This window comes from Caloenas nicobarica, chromosome 26 (assembly GCF_036013445.1).
Source record: "Caloenas nicobarica isolate bCalNic1 chromosome 26, bCalNic1.hap1, whole genome shotgun sequence".
NCBI classification, from domain to species: domain Eukaryota; kingdom Metazoa; phylum Chordata; class Aves; order Columbiformes; family Columbidae; genus Caloenas; species Caloenas nicobarica.
The window spans coordinates 3,669,908-3,684,643 of NC_088270.1; the positions used below are offsets into that span (position 1 = coordinate 3,669,908).

Sequence of the window (14,736 nt, forward strand, 5' to 3'; positions counted from 1 at the left end):
CTAATTAATCAATACTTGCTCCTTGTCTGCTTTCATCGGCTCCAAGAGAACACCTCAAACATTGTATTTAAAAAACAGCACGCAGACGATAATAAAGGAACAATTTAACTCCCAAAGTAATTTGTTTAAAACTGACTAATTGCTCCTCCATAGCCTCTAGCCGCAAACTGTTTAAGGGAACTGCAGTGTTATAATCCAAGTCCTCTGGCAAGGAACTTGCTTTGCTAAAGGGCATAGTGAAATAAAAACAAATTTGCTGGTACAAACATAATAACAACAGGACTTTGTACTTACCTGGGGTTTCCCTTTCCTGAGCATTTAGGTCTATATTTTTTGTTGAAATAGTCATTTCAGCTTGCTCGCAGCCTGATGGTAGATCAGATGTTACTGCTCTGACCCTGAACACTCCATGGCCAGAACAAAGCAATTTTAGTTTTAATAAACTGTAACGTCTGAAATGTATTGAGAAATAGTACCACGATGTCTCCTGTTGCACATGGTCAGAAGGTATTCCTAACTGAACAAACCCTTCTGCTGGTCTGCTTCCATCTTGAGCCCAGATTATTGGCTTCAAGGTTAGGCTGAATTTATGGACTTCTAACGCTCACAGGGATGAAACGTGCAGTTTGCACAAATACATTTTCCTACGCATCATACCAAAAAAATCTACAGACCAGATCAGTATAGCAGGACAAGAACTAGGATCATCTTGTTAAAACCAACACCTTAGCTGTCTCTGTTTACTCTGGAAATGGGTGTCAATACAACTGTGAAAACTGGGTAACTGAATTCTGAGTCAATGATGGGTCTCAGTGGCACAAGTTCCAATTGTAAAATTTATCTGGAGAGAGAAAGCACCAGGCACCTCTTGATATAAACAAGATAAAAGACTTTCCTGCAGGAATTTAGTATCAATCAGTCTGTAAAACCTAGAAGTATTTCTGGTCTCACATGGAACTGGAATAATATTTGCTCTAAGGAAGAAATTGTATTGTCCTTCACTTATTTTATACACACTAGGGTCCTAGAGAGCTGTGGAAAAGATACATGGCAAATACCTTCCTTGTGCTCAGCTGACTGGAGAATTCGCAATTAAAATGTTCACAAGCTACATGCAACAGAAGTGACAGCTGCAGGGCCAGGGTGATAAAGGGAGAAAGGAGAAGTGCTACGGGGACAATCTCCCTAGATGAAATTTAAAATAAAGGGGCTTTTTTCTCCATAAAAGCTTCATGATGAGAAAGGCTGGTTAAAAGAGGTAAAATGGGGATGCGGAGGGTCTCCAGCTCCCAGTGACGGCAAGCCTTGTTCCATCCTTACACTGCAAGCAGGCTGAAATACCTATTGGTGACATAACCGCGGACCACAGCACAATGAAGAAATTACATTTGAAACACGATCATATTTTCTCTCCCCTGCTTCTTTTTCCCCAAATACACTCGATTTTTCATGACTTGCAATTCGTGATAAATGTGGCATTTAACAGTTGAGATTCGTCTAATGTCTCAGAATAGTCTACTTGCAATTCTTTCCACTTTTCACCAAGACATGATATACATATTTAACTATGTAGAACTAAACGCTGACAAACGTGAAAGTCACAATGCTCAGTGAGCTACAAATGTTCTCCATTTGTAAATACAATTACTTTAGAGAAGTGAAAGTTCTCATTATATTGGATCAGAGAGACCTTTTATAATTGAGCCTTTGCAACTCCCTTTTAAACGCAGCCACGAACTGACACAGAGACTGTTAAACCAGCCAAGGCTGAATTACAGATCTATGTTACAAAAGTGTACTGCAATCCAACTGTGAAATATCAGAGAAAAAATTTATCAGACTTCACTGTGAAACAGTAGTTTTAATACTAAATAGATTCCTGGGTGCCTCTTAAGCTGACAACAATTACATGTGACCTGCTGCTTATGAAATACTGATTATGGAGGAGGATCAATTAATTGTGTTAATTCTTTAACGCAGAAAGTCAAGAGATAAGACATCGTAAATTTTGAAATATTTACGGTTGTTTCCACAGTGTGTTTAAAGGATTTTATATATTTTGAATTTTCTATGCAGTTTGTGCTGGAGCTCTGCAATGTCGTAGGAAATTTCTGAAATAATCCACTGCTGAAAATATGTATGCCACTTGATTCTAGAATTATAGCTTTAAAAACCTGGATTAGTTCTAACGTAACATGTGCTCCCACTATCAATTCAAACCCTAAAGTGCTGAGATTTGTCAGCAGATAGATAAAATCTCCGATGTCATACGAAATATCTAGGTGGTTATTTTCCCTTCAGATTTAATCCTACAATGGGACAGGTTTTAGATGGCAATGGCAGCAAACATTTTATGAGCTATGAAAACGCCACTCTTGATAGTTATCTCTATAGGGAGTTTCACTTGACACAGTTTCTGGAACAGCTCCCAAAGGTTCACACTCCTTCCTCAGACTCGCTTGTCTAACAAAACACCATGCAAAAGCCAGCTTGCCAATACTTCAAAAATTCTGCTTAGAAAGGGAATAGCTAGCTATACACCACACTGGGCACATTCCATGAAAGCAAAGTAATAAAAGTCAAACCAGTTGTGGGGATTTTTTCTTTTTCTTTAACAGAACTATGATACCTCTTTGACCAAGCAGACCCATTTTAGTTGGGTTTTCTCTGCCAGCTTTCCCTTATAAGGGATCCCCTTAATAAATCGCTCATTTCGGCACAGCAAAAGACAGCTAAATATTTACAGTAAGTGACTCGCAGCATCTTACGCGCCGAAAGTTTGGGAGAAGGGATTTAAGGCTGCTCTGCCTGTTCTGTGGTTTATGGCAATGTCTGGTAAAGCCAAGACTAGGTTCTTGTTTTCATTTTGTTGCTTTTGTGGCTTCATGTCAGCTTTAGCACGCACACACCAACCACACCTGCTTCACAGTAAAGACTGAGGGGTTTTATTTATTAATAAAGAGGAGTGAGGAAGAAACAGCAAAAACATTAATATCTTTCTTCACCAGTGTTGCCTGGAAATAGACAGGAAATTAAAAGCAACAAGTAAGCAAATTCCGACTTTCATCACCTCCATTCTTCTAACGCATCTGAACCTTCAGGCACTGATTGTACTTTGATCAACACGGAGAAGTAGATGTAGGAACAACTAAATGTTTTGGGATTAAGGCTGGGTGGGTTAATTACAGCACAGCACTTGCTGCAGAACAGTTTGCACGTTACATTGGTACATACCGATCATCGTCATCTGCATGAGCGTTAGTGCCAGACGTGCTTTGGAGTGTGGGTAATCCCTCTGTAACCCCCTCGTCTATTGAGCCTGGGCAAAGAAAAAAGGGCAATTTAATGGAAGTAAGTGTTCAAAAAGGGTTGGGGGGGACAGGTAAATACACATGAAGCTTTCTTTCCCAAATCTCTGACAGACACTGCTTCCTGGGTGATAAGATAATAAATCGTCTTGGGAAAACCATTTAGAAAACCCAGAAGCAACATGTTCCAAATCGACTTCTCCTGTGCACAGATTATCTAGTAAATGGACAACTCAATAAAGGGTAAATATTTGGCACACCTACAAAATGGAAACAACCGATGTTCAACACAGAGTTTTCAAAACACATGCAGTACTAACACTGTAAAGCAAATGTTATCTTCTCCTAAAGGGACTATTTCATCAATTTTCAAGGCTTCTTGAGCAACAGAGAGTTCAATCCTGCTACGCTACATTGCTTTTGTGTTCCAAATCTTCCATATATTTATTCGCTGATAATGCCTTCATTTATTAATAAGATGCTGAGACAGGAAGAGCCCTCTGAGAAATCAGAAATGCAACACAAGAGAGACCAAACATCTGTTTGGAAAAGAAACGTATACACAAATCCAGACCAGAGCTTTGTTCAGTGCACCAAAAAGTAGCTCAAGCGGGTTTTGGATAGAGAATCTAAGGCAAATACAGCACTAAAGCAGAACTATGACTTCATTAACCTGATATGTCTTGCTCAGATGGGTCTCCATCATCTCTGCTTGAGTCTGGCATTCAATCCCTGTTTAGATGTGTTAAGCAAGGTTATTTTGCCCTGATGTCACTGTAACAGGGAGGAACGCTGGCAGCTCAGGACTAAAACAACTCGAAGAACTGGTACCTGCTCTCCACCAACCATACCCCTTGATGAAAACCTCCTCTGGTTTGGTTACATGTGACCATTCAGATAAACCACGTTTTGTTCGCTCTTTAAACTGAGTGTAGAGCAGACTGGATCTCCTCACGCTCATTTTCCTTGCAGTTTCAAAATACCACTGCTAGGACCAAAATTTATAATTTTGTCATGAGCTGACAAACTATGTTTGGGAAATTCAGCAACTCTGCAATCTATAAAGTTACAAGAGCTAATCCCATTTTGATTTATCCTTCTCGTGAAACACTTAACCTAAAGACTACTGAAAAATAAGCTCTTACATTTAGTTTTATGCCTTCATCTCTCAAATGGAAACAGTGTTAATGAGTTATGAAAATATCTTCTCAGACATGGCTATTGTTGTAACCATAATGACTTATTTATCAAGGCCCTGCTTCACGTCTCCTTCCGTATTACAAAGTGCTTCCAAATATAATAAATTGCAAATGAACAATTCTTGAAATGGCCCAAAGAGTGAATAAGAGCTTTTTGCAATATCAGAAAGAGAGGCAGGAATGCTTTTGTAAATGCACTATAAAACACTGAGATAAATATATGCAATTATACAAGGAAAATACGTTCAGGGAAGGGAAAGCTGTACTTTAACATATCTTGCTGTCTCCATTTACTATTCTTATATTACTGCATAAGGAAATACATCTCTGGGAGGTAAAAAGTGCTTTCTAGCTACAGAGCGTGCCTTATCGTATATTAGGTACAGGGGAACTGTGCTAAAAAGCAAGAGCACTGTTTCTCTTTATATCAAAATGTGAATAAAAACTATTCTGATGATAGTCAATAATGTTATGCAAAGACCACTAAATATTAAATCAAACATATTCAAGAACAAAGAACTGATCTGTACTCTGCAGGTTTGCGACTGGAATATTTTCTTCCTCTCTGTAGCCATTTTAAGGAAGAACACACTGTACTAATATCCTCAATAAAAGACATTTGAGTTTAAACATTATAATCACTAAAGCCTAAGATCCTCTGCCCCACGCTCAGGTACAAACCTCGGTGGTACAAAAACCAGAATAGGAAACAGAAATGGAAAACTTTCCCGCAAACGTCATGTGGCTTCAAAACAGATACCTTTGAAGACAGATATGCAAAGTTGCTTGTCACCAGAAATCATTTCAGGAAACCGGCTAAAGGAGGAACAGAATTCAGTATGGCTGGCTATTGGACTATGTTTTGAAGGGTTTTTTGTTTAACACTAACTATATACAACTCCCTCCTTTCCCTTGAGATGCTATTTTTAGCTTTCCCTTATTATTTCCACTTGTTCCCTTCCATCTGCGAGGGTACATTTATGTTGATGAAATAATTTGCATGTCTAATCACATGGCACTGGCAAGGCCTTTCTGAAGTTCCTACTTTAATGAGTTAAAAACTGAATCAAACTAAACGCGGTCGTGAACAAGGACCACTTTTCCTGGAGACTATCCAGCAAACAAACTGGTTTAGTTTTTAATCTATGCACTATTTTGGCCAAATACACTGAAAGATTTATATTTAAACTGATATTAAGTCTGCTTCTCAGAAAAGGTAAACAGCCTTGTCTCCAGTAAATAAAACGTTTTCATTTGGAGATCTAAAATATCAACACATGAGCTATACAAACTGACGAATAAAAACAACAACGTAAAGTCTTGAAGGATGGGATAAATGGAAAATATTTTCATTTCTTTATAGTGAGTATTACCTGAATAGTTTAACAACACTGATTATATGTTGCAATCCTGGAATGGTCAGACTGATCTAAGGCTTTCTTCAGAGAAGTCACAGCATTATGCTGAGCAAACAAAACAAATAATGCAGGCTACTAGGCTACATTTATTTACTTTGTTCTAGCTTATTTATTTAATTAACTGAAGCAGCCTTTCATGTATACATTATTCGAATGAAGCAGACAAGTACACCTGCCATTCTTACGGCCTTCAAACCAAACAGGCTTTATTAAAAATCTTCCAACAAACAAACTCTACAGAGCACAAGGCAAGCCACTTAACTGGAAGAAAAATAGCTGACTTGGGTAAAAATTTGGTAATTAAACTAGAAATATTGCAAAACCTCTATCTTCTAACTTACTAAAAGCCATTCAATGCATTCTGTGCAGAGTGGAAAAAGGCATTGTTACAGTAAAGTATTAGCTATTAATGAACAACAGCCTGCCAGAAGAACCCAAAACTGGCTTCAAATTGTCTTTCATGGAAAAAAGGTTTCTCTCAGCAACTGGCAGTACTCGAAGAAGCAACTTGAGAAGCAAATCCCACAAAAATGGAAAGATCCTCAATATTATGACTGTGGTTTTCTTTTCGTCTGGGGCATTAGGATGAGAGTGTTCCACCACTTATTTTGCAAATCTTCTTACAAAGGCTCTCTGTCGTTACTATACAAGATTTTATTCCTGATACAAAGCACCATTCTGTCTGTCTGTGGCTACAGCCACAAGTCTTTCAGACTTGGTGCTGCAGCTCAGCTGAGATCATGCCTTTTGGCACTAATGAAAACAGAATTACTTTCCCCAATCAAGCAACTAGAGGTAAAAAGGCACTATCAATGTCTACTGAATAAGGAGGTCTACTAACAAGCTTTTAGCTGCCTTCTGCAAAATTATTTAAAGAGCTCCGAGCCCTGTCCCCCCTGTCAGGCTTTATATGTAACATTTCATAAAACAGGCAAAAAAGGCAGTTTCACAAAAGTAAAGCACGAAGAAACATGAAGATTTTGTCCAATAAAACCCCAACTGCATGTATGCCTATTTATACATATATCATACCTATTGAGGACGACTGTGGGCTGATCAGGAGATCTTCCTGCACTTGCTCGCTGCCCGGGACCGTCTGCTGATCGCTCAGCGAGCTCTGGGACGCGCTAACGGGCTGCGATACCTCCTCGTGAACCTCCTCGTCGCTTAACCTTTCCACTTTGACACGCACGTCTTCTTCGATCACAAGGGGGGAACTGGCTTTTGTGCTCTCGCACGTCACGTAATCTGCGATTCTTCTGTTGGACTCGGAGGGCCCAGGCATTTCCAAAGTCCTAGAGTTCTCCGCCTGCTTCACCTTCTCAGACTGAAGCCTTCGATCAATCCCAAAAGGAAAAGTCCAGGGAAAAGCTAAGGACGAGTCCACGGGCTGATTTCTGGACTCCGGGTAAGAAGTTGAAGGATTCAGCACTTGGGGGGAACTTGTTTGTGTGTTACACTTAACGGGGCTCTCGGGAGACATAACTATGTAGCTTTTGCGCTTTCTTCGCGACTCTCGGCAAACAGGAATGGTTCTTTCCACCACGCTGCACTCCGAAGAGACTGGAGAAAGGCTGCCGTCTCGAGAAGTAAAATTGCAGTTTGCGCTGTTCTCCTGTCCCGCATCCAGCACCTTCTCTTGCTGGCTGTTGGGCGTATTCCACAAAATGCTGGACTTCATGAATTCTGAGCATGTGCTAGCAACGCTGAACATCTGCATGTAGCTGGCTGCAGCCAACACATCAATAATGTTTTCCGTGTTAATAGATAGTGTCGCTGTGTAAGCATATTCCAGAAGAGGTATAAAACCCGTCACTGTCACATGGTGCAGGTCCAACACGCTCTTGCTCTCGTCTTCGGCTTGGCCGACAAGTTTGGAACGGAAGAAGTCGCTGCAGGCTGCCAAAACCACCTTGTGCGCCCTGAAGATTTTGTCCTGGACGCGGATGGTGATATCACAAAAATGTCCATCGTTGCGGAGCATGTTCAGCTTTCCCAGCATCTCCTGACTATGCGCAGGGGAATTATGAGTGAATGTTTTAACACCCATCTTTTCACCTTTCTGCTAGCGTTCTTTCCACATACGAGAGATCACAGGTATCCTAAAACAAAGAGGAAAACTGTCATTTTCATTTTGAAAGCAAAAGTGAAGTAGCTTGACGATCATAAGACTCTGTACGAAGAAAATTCAACTGAATTCCCTAGGGTCAGGTTTTTCTAGGATGCAGACTGTGCAATGGACTAACTCCACAGAAATGCAATTACCTACTTGCAATTTTCAAAAACGCAGATCAATTTGCAATCTATCGCTAGCATCATCTTCCACGTTTCTGCTGCTGCCCACTCAAAACAAATTCCTAACACAGTTTAGAGAAAAACAAATGTCTGCAACACTACAAAGAAAGTATTTTTGAAACTATCATCTGTGTATGAAACCTGTGTTTTTATTTTCTGGGCTCAGGAAACTATCACTCCTGGTTCTTAAACCTGACAGACTTTGTCAAATGTTTCTTTTAAGTGGAAAAGACATCAGCTCGGGTCCACTTACAAGAATGCAGGCACAAGCAAATCTCCCAGAGAAGGTATTTAATACCAGAAAAGCTTTAGAGAAAGTACGGCATGAATTTTCAGAGGACAGAGTTCAAGCTAGTAAACATAAAATAACAGTTGCCAATAGCTCTGCTTTGCTGCTGTACTGCAGGTACTGATTGCCTAAAGCTGCTTTTAATAAATAGTTTTGGACTAGGATGAGAAGTTATTGAAAATTCCATCGAAAACACACTGCATTATAAACCTCAAAGGAAAGCTTAAATCAAACACACACAAATTGATTTTATAGCTGTGATAAATAATACAAGGAGGGCAACTTCTGAAAAATAAAACACTGCCTTCTTGGGGACTAATTCTCTCCTACGTGTGGGAGCAAATGCATGTTTTTTGTGCAAGCTTCCATGAAAAGTCTTCTGTGTTCCACATGACTCACACAATTAACATGATATAGAAATATCATCTCGGTAAAGTTCGTGGTTCAACATCAACAACATAATTGGATCTGATTATTTCCAGGAGTCAGCCCGCTTCTTCACATCATCCTTCTCCTTTTCCTTACACGTATGCAAAAACACACTACGCTTGCAAATGGCTCATGTGGAGCTTCACAGACACAAAGAGCACCGCAAGTTTGGAACGACTTACCACAAATCTCACCAGTCTTAGCACATATTTCAATGGCAGCTGTCGGAGCCCACCTTGCTCTACAGACATTTTACATTTGGCTTTGTCTTGTTCCTGTGATTTCACTTTTGATACTGCAAACCCTTTCAGACAGAGGAAAAATATCTATTTGAGAGAACAGATTAACTAACACTTAACAGTATATATAAAGTCTGAGTGAAACTATAAGGGCCGTTTGGATTTAAAACGAAATTTCACGCTACTGCAGAGGAAGAAGCTAAGCATAAGCAAAACACTCCCTTCAGTAAAAGAAAACATATCGACCTCAAGAGGCTTCTGAAGATCCAGACTGCTTGTTCTCCAGCATGAATCAAATGAAAAGCATATTTAATTGATCTCAGACCAAAACACTACAGCAAAATCTTGTAACAGCACTATTCTAAAATGGCCTTAGGATACCCTTCCCTCTCAATTCCCAGTCGCTGCAGCAATTCCTTGCCACATCAGAACTCCAGAAGTACTTCAGTTCAGCCACTGGCTACAAAAAGGATAATATATTTGCAAGGACTGTCAACAGTATAGAACCAGTATTTAGAACTAGTAGGGAGAAAAATCTAAGCAAGCAATACTCCCAATTTTTCTATGCCCAGAAGACTAAGCCATTTTCCCTCTGTTCATCTGAACGAGCAATGCTCAGCTCTCCAGTCTCCGAGAGCTCTGTTCTGCTCACCTCCTTCAAACCCTGCCCTGAACCATCCCTCATCCTGCTTCCCCCCTCCCATCTGCCTCTCCCCTCTTCTGGCTTCCTTTTCTCTTCTCCTTTCATCTTTCGCTTCCTTGACCTTGATCTGGTTATGGAATGTAAAATAAAATAACGGAAGTCGGTGATGTGCAATAAATTGATTTACATTTATTACAGGAGCAGCGTGCCTGCCGTGAACGTGGGATATTGCTCTGTTTAGTCACTTCTGTAAAATGATTTTCTCCCTCATTGCGCTGACACCACCGTCCAAGCAAGTGGCTCCTGCAAGGGCTTCAGCGTGGGCAAAGGATGTACACATACATATGCTATTTTCAGAAAAATCAAAAGGGGTCAGCTGAGGAGGGGGAACAATATCAGTTCTTTACAGTTAATGAGGTAGTAAAAACACCAAATATTTTTAGAAGGTAATTTAAACAATATGAAAATGCTGTCCACATGAAAAGAGGAGCACGCTAAAGCTCAGCCACCTTATAAAATGGTTCAATTCTCTTTGTTAATCTTTTAGTGGCATGGGGCACTTTTATGGTTCCACTAAGTCACAGTGACAAAAGAGAGTAAAGGGCTGCAACGTTACAACTTCACCTCAAGTCACCACCATTTCAAAATGACATTTTGTCACGTCTTATTACCGAGTATTAGATAGCCCGTGACAGCAGTTTTTAGACCATAAGGTGTAGGGTGCTGCATTCAGGAATTATTCAAGACCATAAACTGAATGCGTGTGAGGCCATGGTGTAAATCAGATTGGTACAGTTATCTTTATGGAAATTTATTTCTAACCCACACCACTTCTTGGACACCATCCCATAAACAGCAACAGCAGCCCAGACACAGAAAAATCTTCTGTGGGGATAAATGTGTGACCTGGAAAGTCTTCAAGTGACTAAGTAGGAATGATGTACAGCTACACCCTTAGCAGAAATATTAGTCTGATAACTTTGACAACACACCTCATCTCTAACTACTCCTTCGACAGATAATAACTGGCTGTTCTGAGATAAAGGGAAAAAACCACCTTATCTCTGTCAGCATCTCACTGTACTACACAGGTACCAGCATTCCCTGCTCCCTCAAACTAACTGGTTAGTATAATTAAGTTTATAATTGAATTACAACAACGACTCTGTGTACTTAACTGCAAGTTTGCTACTTCTATTTCAGACCCGAATCTAAACACACATCTGTTTCCTCCAACACCAGCTGGCCTAATAAAAGGGACTATCTCCCACTATAAATCTTGACAAAACTGCTGGCTGGAACTGCCAAACATTTCTCATCTCAAACGAATCAACAGCACTTTCTAAACTTGGTTTAAAACCGTATTTTAAGTCAGGGCAGTAAACCTAGTTTGAACTCAGCCCATAGCTGCTAAGCCTGAGGGTACGTATGAAAAAGAGAAGGCAAACACAAGGTTTCTGTCCTCAAAATTACGTCGCTGTGCAGTATTCACTTCGGTGTGCTGGAATTTGCGGAATGCAAACCTGTAACCTTTGGCTGCAGTGGGTGAGCGGAGCAGGGAAATGAACCATCCAGATACAAAACTTCAGTTCCCTCTAGGACAGCGGACTGCAAACTGCAAGCGCACAAAGGAGCCAGTGTTCAGTCAGCTACTTCACAAACACCGTTATGGTAAAACCTGAAATAGATGCCGGGCTGCCGTCTATAAATGGAGGCTGAGGCGATACTATATCCTGCAAAAAAACACACGAACATTCGGTTCTCGGGCTGACCTGAGCTTCTGTCTCTCGGTTCGGAACTCAGACTTGTATTCTCCAAACCACTCCTGGGGAAACACCCCAAAACACTGAAATTGCTCCTGTGTTCCTTTCCTCCCAGCTTGTCAGTAGAGGACAATTTTCAGGCATTTTCTGCTTGAAAGAGTTTACGGGGGGCTTTTGTTCTTGGACAGTTCTCCGGGGAAGCTTCTGTCTATGAGATAAGTAACTCTGGAGAAGTCCACTTGGGAGCTTTAATGTAGAACAATTTCACCCAGTAAGATGAATACCTGAAATACTATAATCCATCTATTTATCGTTAGCAGCAATATTCTCTCTCACAGTAGAAGGCATTTAAAAGAGTGTGTTGTGCTTTTCCTATGTACTCCAAAAGTACTGCAATTGATAAGGCCCTTTATTTTGTAAAAATTGGGGTTTTGGCACACCACATTAGACAAGTTCACATGCCAGAGCTTTTGAGGCCATCGACTCCATCTGCCATTACTGCTGCTCACAAAAAGAAATTTCTTAGCTTATTTGTATTCGTGCACAAGCTCGTACCTATGTTCAGCACTTAATTTTTCTCTTCTTGCAAGAGCACTTTCCAACGATGCTACAGCGGCAAATTGCTTCACAAGCAGCCAGTTCTACCTCTGAAAAATTCCTGGCAAAGAGACTTTCCAAGAGGATCTTCTAAATTTTAGGTTCAAACCACCAGAAGCTACTGCAGAAGGGTGGCGGGTAGTATTTCAGAACTAGAGTTGAGCTTCACAGAGGTGAATTCAAACACTATCAGGAAGCAGCTATGGTTCAAATGTGTAAGTGCACACAAATAATGCTAATTGTTCCAGGTCTGTGTAAACAGCCTACATAATTTTCAGATGAAAGATGAAGTCTGTGCACCCAGGCCTTTAAGTGTTTAAATTTTGTGACAATAAGCTCCCCTTAATCTTAAACGAATTTGTAAGGATCAAGCTAAGTTCCTCTCCAGTGCTGAGGTTTACAAAGCAACAGCACCAAGGCTGCAACTCTTCACAAAAGGCTGCTGAAAAGATCTGTACATTCGGAAATTCTGAGGTGTGCCGGGGTCCACGATAACTTTCCTTGCTTGGTACCAACCAAGGTAAAGCTCTGCGGTACGGGGAAAAGAGACAGGTGCAAAAACACACATTATTCCCTCACTGGAAGTTCTCCAACAGAGCAGGAATAGTATTTATATGCAAAGGAGAAAAGGCATCCAACAGTTCCTCCTCCAAAATAATTACTCAGCAACAAGGAAGGCCCAGAGTGTCCATGAAATACCCTTTTCGTATTCCTAACATATCTCATTTCCCCAAAATTAAACCCTATAATAATAGAAAAGTTGTAACTGTAACATGCCATGAAAAAATATGTGTGAGGGCTCAGTAAAGTTCTAGATAGCAGTTCCAGCACTGACTCACATTATCATTGCTATCAAAAACATTAATCTTTAATGTGGATAGGAAAAGAATGACTCAGATGATGGAAAACTGAATTTGCGTGACGCAAATCTGGTACGTGCATTTTAATTCTCAAGAGCTGGCGAAAGCATTGAGATGAGTAGTGGGGTGCCAAAACCAGCAATTTATTCTACAAAATGGTTTTATTGTAAATTGAGATGGTAGGTCAGCTGCAACAGAATACTTCTGAAAGGATAAAATTAGAAAACATTTACATATACATTTTAAGGGAAAGTCCAAGGTGCAATTTTTGCATTAACAACAGATTTCTTTCCCCTCACAAAGAGTACAGACAATCTTAGACCGGTTTGCATGCCTGGAACTTCAGCTGAGCGTTCAATATAGAGGGAGCTGACACCTCTCCCAGCCACTTACCACCCCTGCAATTTATCATTCAAAACTCAGGTAATGTTTTGGGCAACTGTGCTTTAATTTCGTCTTTTTTTTTAAAAAAAAAAAAAAGTTAATTAGATTGACTTCTTGAAGTGTGTTCCCATACAACAGATAGCAAAAGATTCACCTATTCTGGCCTTGAGTTTTAACTGTTATTAGCATCAAGGTGTAAACTTGGGTCAAATCAATGTTGCTGCTGAATGCACTGAACTCGAACTGTCCAGATGCTGGGACATGAGGTTTATTCAGTGGTGAGGAAACTGATACGCACCAGGTATGAGGCTCATGAAAGAGCGCCCATTTCTGTGCAAATTCCTAAAAATAGTTACAAAAATTCTCTTCTCTCTCAACTTTTGTCGTAATGGGCCTGTGGCCTGCCCACCAAACTTGTTTTGTCATCCTCACTCATCACCTTGAAGCGGGTGAAATCTGGACTGCACAGAGCGTGCTCCTGGCCAGCACTCTCTGAAAACTCCAGCAGCCCGTCCCTCAGCTGCTAGGGCCCTCCTGGCACGCAGGGCGAGAAACATGTCCACTTAGCACGGCTGTCGTGACTCAGAGCTGATCTGAACACAACTGAAGGGGCCTGTGAGAGAAGCCAAAGTATGTTGTTAGAGAACTTGGTAACCGCATATTACCAAATCTCCTCTGCGGGGCAAGATGGGGAAAGACACTGCTCTTGCAATCCACTTCTGCACATTCCTGTTACTTGATTTCGACTTCGTTCACCAGAAGACGGACCGTACCTTAGCAAGCTCTTCTAGTTCCTCCTTGGGTTTGCAGATTTTTTTTTTACCATGGATATTAAACACAAACAGCACATTACCTGCTGTTAGAGCAATACACACCAAGAATAACTAAGAAACATTTGCTTAGTTCCAAATGTCTTGTTGTACTCGTTCTAAACTATAAAGTTTAAAAAGTATACTGATTCCAGATCGAGAAGACCCAAGTCTTCCTCACGCTCCAAGACTGCCTCAGCAGATAAAAGCAGCATGTTTGCTGGGTACATCTGCTGTAATGAAAAAGAGGGGAACACGTCTACTACTTTTATTTTACAATATTAAAACCAACATAAAACATATAGAGCTGTTGTTCTTGGACCATGAGGTCATAACAAAGAAAAAGCTGTAAACCACTAATTAAACAACCACTAATTTTCAGGAGTTGCTGTTCCTACACATAACGTGAAAAGCAACATGTCTTAGGGATTTTTGTTTTGTTTTCCCAATGAGTCATTTGCATGGAAATGAAGAAGTCGGATGTAAAAATATGGCAGTCGGGT

General features: G+C 40.5%; 1 protein-coding gene across 3 annotated transcripts in view; it reads right to left on the reverse strand.

Moving 5' to 3' along the window:
- ZBTB44 (zinc finger and BTB domain containing 44) overlaps nucleotides 1–14,736 on the reverse strand; it is a 36,456-nt gene that overhangs the window by 11,400 nt on the left and 10,320 nt on the right. For all 3 annotated transcript variants that reach the window (XM_065652113.1, XM_065652112.1, XM_065652114.1), the window contains exons 2-3: nucleotides 6,958–8,027; nucleotides 3,235–3,319 (exon numbers count right to left, since the gene is read on the reverse strand). In XM_065652113.1, coding sequence (XP_065508185.1) covers nucleotides 3,235–3,319; nucleotides 6,958–7,975 — 1,103 coding nt within the window. In that variant the 5' untranslated portion in view covers nucleotides 7,976–8,027. The remainder of the gene's footprint in view (nucleotides 1–3,234; nucleotides 3,320–6,957; nucleotides 8,028–14,736) is intronic.